Consider the following 5,001-nt stretch of genomic DNA (forward strand, 5'->3'; position numbering starts at 1 on the left):
AGGGTTAGTGAATTCCGTATAAACCCCATATCTTCATAACTAAAATTCTAACCCATCTCCTAGGGTTAGTAAATTCTGTATAAACCCTAGTTCGGGTTTCATCGTTTTTCTTTTGGTGTTGTGGGTCTGATTCCATTAGAGGGTGCTACGGTTGATCCTTAATCCATTTCAACAAATTGGGAGTTACAAGATCACAATCAAGCAATAAATATGTTAGTAGTTCATTATTTTGTTGATTTTTAAACTACGTTCATAAAACTAATAAAACCTAGATTCTAGGATGCATGTGAACTTAGGGAAATCTCTTGATTGTTTCCGCTACCATTTGATGTGTACTTAATGCTAATAATCCACAACAGTGAACACAAATAATAACATCTCAAAGTACAAGGATGTGTTCATAGGGAGGTTATGTAAGGATCCAATCGTAAAAGTAAGGTGCACCAAGCCAAATAAGTCAAGAGATTCTCGTTGTGCATCTCGCTAGAAAAGATGATAAAGGTGAACACCCTAAGAAAGTAATTTGTCATGATTTAATTAAGTATGGGTACAGTGAGTGGATGGATATTTCCAACATCATCAAGGCACATTAAGGGCTCGGGGCATTCATTCTTAAGAATTGAAGTTAGCACTGGAGTTACTGATGAGTAACGTTAGAAACCTTAACCTTGTTCCCACTCTTGCTTCTACTTCAACATCTACTTCTAGACCTCCTCCCATTGTTCCATAGCTACAAAGACGTAAAAGAGCCAATCATGTATCTTATCTCCTGCTTTTTGGTTCGTTTGTTATCACAAATTCCTTATCCCCATAAGTTGAATGAGTTGAACCTGAAGAGAAACTTTTTATCATAACTCCAGTTCATGGAATATTTTTCAAGGATGCCAATGGAATTATGTGCTTTACAAGATCAAATGACATTCTAAATGCTCAAACTGACCATTTGTTTCATATGAGACTAGTGTGTATGTATCAAGATATTGCAGATTGTTTTCAGTGGTTACTTCCTTTTAAGCTGAGCCAGAGAAAAAAGGGAATTGCCGAAAAATGACTACAAATGGATAAAGCCTGAAATCATCAGAGAGGTAGATAAAGTATTTACTTACAATTTTGGGTAGTTGTCTCTAAAGGTTTTGACATCATCAGATTGGGGGAGATTTTAAGGTCGAACCTTATAATCTGATGTGTCAAACCTTCTTCATGTTGATCATCAATCATTGTCTGATCCGCTAATCCAAACTCAACCAACACGAATATGCGGTATTCTTGTGCACGAAGTATCAGATCCACAATCTTAGTGATTAGGATCTTATCCTTGTATAGTTTTATTTAAATATTTGATATGTAAGGATTTCCATATATTAGATACATTATCCTAGTATATGAGTTGTAACATAGTTTATTGTAAAGTTATGTCTCTTTGTGAGAGTTATTAATCAAATTTGTTTTTTTGATTAATTGTTGGTCTTTATTGTTTATTATTGCTTGTTGATCGTCTCTAAGATCCAACACATAGGTAGGATATATGGTGTCGTAATTATTATTCAATATTTTATGTCTGTTTGCATGTAAATAGATTAACCCAATACGAATATGGTATTTTTATGCCATCAAGTCCTAATACATCAGGTTATATATATATATATATATATATATATATATATATATATATATATATATATATATATATATATATATATATATATATAAACCAAGAAGTCTAGCAAAATGCTAAAGTTTTAAAAGGAAAATTACAATGGTTTATCATCCGATCATTTCAACCAATTGACACTTGTATTTCTAAAATTATACCACTGAAACAAACATAAAACAATAATATTTATGAGGTCGCTCTTATGAATAGAAACAATGTCAAACATAACCGAGTTTCTGTACCGCCACATAATCTAGCTTGTATTAATTACAATCACTTCGAATCTTTGCATGCACCAGATTGCCATTTTTGCATCATTAACCAGTGATATCCACCTAGATATGGACAAAAAATATGAGGTAGTAATATCGCACTAATTGGCAACGCCTCTCCAAACCTCCATCACAACCACATACTAAGACCAAAGTATGGTTAATAGATTCAACACTCGATTTATACATTAGACAATCTATCGTATCTATCTCAAGACAAGGTCTAGACAAGTTAAGCCTAGAGGGTAATTTGTCATGCAACAAAAAAAATACTTTATTTGGTATAAGCTTACACTACCTTGTTTTAACATCAAGAAAGGGGTTACCGAGATCGTCAATCGGAGCACGAGCACTCCTAACTAGCACTCCTAATCGAGAAATCTCATGTTGAATCCCAAGCCCGCAAAATTGAATCCGACATGTCAGAAAGAAAAACATCTTGCAAAATCAACATCATATCATGAAATTGCTCATCCACGAATCAGAAGGCATCACACTGAAGACCACATCCCATTAATTACACATTGATCTCTAACCCAACAACCATTATCCATCTCTAGACAGAACAATCTCCAAAACCGATACTATAAAAAATTATAAAAAATAACTCCGAAACTATAAAAAATAATCAATCTTGTAATTCCATTGATCTCAACTCGTTATTTATATTTATAATACAAAATGATTTACATCTTTCCGATGTTTATCGAAATAATAACTATCATAATCAAATACAAATACAATAGAATATTCACATAACTACTATTCATGAGTCTTGAGTCGACGCACATAACATATACCTCATATATGATCTTGTATGTGTACAAAGACTTGAGTCTTGAGTCGACGCCCATAATATATACTTCATATATGATCTTGTATGTGTCGACGTAGTGGATGGACCCAAGGAAACTCAAAATGGGCCCAAGATGTCAATTCCGAAGGGACTTACGTGGTACTAAAAGAATCATACCGGGCCCACAAGTGTACAATTTGAGACTTTATTCTTAGGAGTTCAGCTATCACGTGTCAGCTCCCATCGTCGTTTATCGCCATCTAAATTGACCCCGTTCCCACGTGGCAACATCAGAGAGCCACATAGTCGGCTTTCATGGGCACCGAGAGCAGCCGCCCCTTCCGTTACCTCCTTTATATTCTTCAACCAAAGGAAATTGTTTTCACTTTTCGAACTTCTGTTGAAGATGACGGTAAGTTTTGAATATTTCCAGATCGCCGGCGATTTTCAATGAAGCGGGTGTATGGCAGTCGGAGGAGCATGATGCGGCCGATCGACGAGGATGTTGATTCACCCGTTAAATCCCGGGAGCGACGTCGACGTAGGATTGAGATGAGGAGGAGGTTAGCTTTAGTTTCCCCTGTCGCCGGAACCGGAACTGAGAACTTGGACACTCCAAAGTTACTCGCGGCGGAGTTGGTGAATGAGAACGCCGAGCCGTCGTCTAGTAATAAGGAAACGCCGGAGTCGTCACCGGCACCGCTGTACGGGTCAATATCGGTGGTTGGTAGGGCGCGTGACATGGAGGACGAGATATCGGTTCAGCCGAACTTCTGCCGGCCGGAGATAAACGGTTACAGACCGGTGCATTTCTTCGGTGTATTCGATGGCCACGGAGGGCATCACGTAAGCCACGTGTCTTTACATATATGTAAAAATCAGAAATTTTTTCTTGTTCCAAGAGGGCATTTCTGTCAGTTTGTAACTTAATTTTTGACTTTTGAAGGACAAAATAGTAATTATGGGACTTGTGTTGAGCAGGTGTCTGCATTGTGTAAGGAGAACATGCACGTTATCATGGAGGAGGAGTTAATGCGCGTGAGAACCACCGGAGACAAGTCAACCGGAGAAGAAGTGGTAGAGCTATGGCGGACGGCAATCAACCGGAGTTTCGAGAGGATGGATGAGATGGCGATGTCGTTATGTCAATGCAACGGGATAGAAAACTCGAAGGTGTGTAGATTCCATCCGCAGTTATCTCTGGTAGGATCAACGGCGGTGGTGTTGCTTTTGACAGACGAGTTCATAATCGTCGCTAACTGCGGTGACTCACGCGCCGTCCTCAGCCGTAGCGGAAAAGCCGTACCACTCTCCTTTGACCATAAGGTAAACACGAAGTCGTTTCAAAGTCTTGATTGAAGTCAGATTTGTTATATTCTATTTGTTTAATTAATTACAGCCTGATCGGGAAGACGAACGTGAAAGAATCGAAGCTTCCGGTGGCCGGATCTTGTTCGCCGGAAACGGAGCACGAGTTGAAGGTGTTCTTGCTATGTCTCGAGCTATAGGTTATCTTCTAGTTCTACTCCTTTCATCAATGAACATTCTGTTATAATCTTAAAGTAGATTTTTGATAAAAGTTCTTCAACGTGTTCAAACAGGCGATAGATTTCTGAAACAAGTGGTAACATCGGAGCCGGAGTACACATTCACGAGAAGAGAATCAGAGGATATGAGTTTGATAATAGCTAGTGATGGATTGTGGGATGTTTTATCAAGTGAACTGAGTTGCGAGGTAGTTCGTAAGTGCCAACAAGAAGATGAAAAATGTAAGATGGGGGTGGTGGCTCAAAGGGCGGCCGGAGGAGGAGGAGGAGGTGGTGGTGGGCAGGTGTATGCATGTCGAAGTGCCACCGCATCGGCGGCGGCTTTACTGGTACGTCTTGCTATGGGACGGCGGAGCACTGATAATATAAGTGTGATTGTTGTTGATTTAAGAGAAGGTGAAAGTAAAAAAGAGAGGGTTAATAGCGTAGGGTAACTCTGTTATTGTTGAATTTCTTGAGTAATATTGTAGATGTTTATCTGTGTTTTTAGTTTTTACGTTATTAATCGGTTATTGAGCAGTTCTAATTTATTACGTGACTAGTAATTGAGTTTGCTGTTTTTTTTTTCCTATTATATATATATATATATATATATATATATATATATATATATATATATATATATATATGAGATGGTTCTCTTGAGATTAATAAAAAATTAGAGATTGTGAGATTAAATATCAGCCAATGGAATTTAACGTCAACTGTTAAATGATTAAGGGGTATAACAGT

At 37.8% G+C, this 5,001-nt stretch overlaps 1 protein-coding gene across 1 annotated transcript; it reads left to right on the top strand.

Annotated features, from left to right (window-relative positions):
* The first annotated feature begins 3,084 nt into the window (after positions 1 to 3,084).
* On the top strand, positions 3,085 to 4,799 carry LOC145136116 (putative protein phosphatase 2C 75). Its single transcript, XM_079070308.1, has 4 exons — positions 3,085 to 3,568; positions 3,704 to 4,048; positions 4,122 to 4,230; positions 4,324 to 4,799. Exons 1-4 carry the CDS (start codon positions 3,173 to 3,175, stop codon positions 4,701 to 4,703), a joined length of 1,230 nt encoding a protein of 409 aa, XP_078926434.1. The 5' UTR covers positions 3,085 to 3,172; the 3' UTR covers positions 4,704 to 4,799.
* Positions 4,800 to 5,001: the final 202 nt, after the last annotated feature.

Source organism: Lactuca virosa, chromosome 9, assembly GCF_052849685.1.
Source record: "Lactuca virosa cultivar CGN04683 chromosome 9, Lactuca_virosa_CGN04683_v6, whole genome shotgun sequence".
Lineage (NCBI taxonomy): Eukaryota > Viridiplantae > Streptophyta > Magnoliopsida > Asterales > Asteraceae > Lactuca > Lactuca virosa.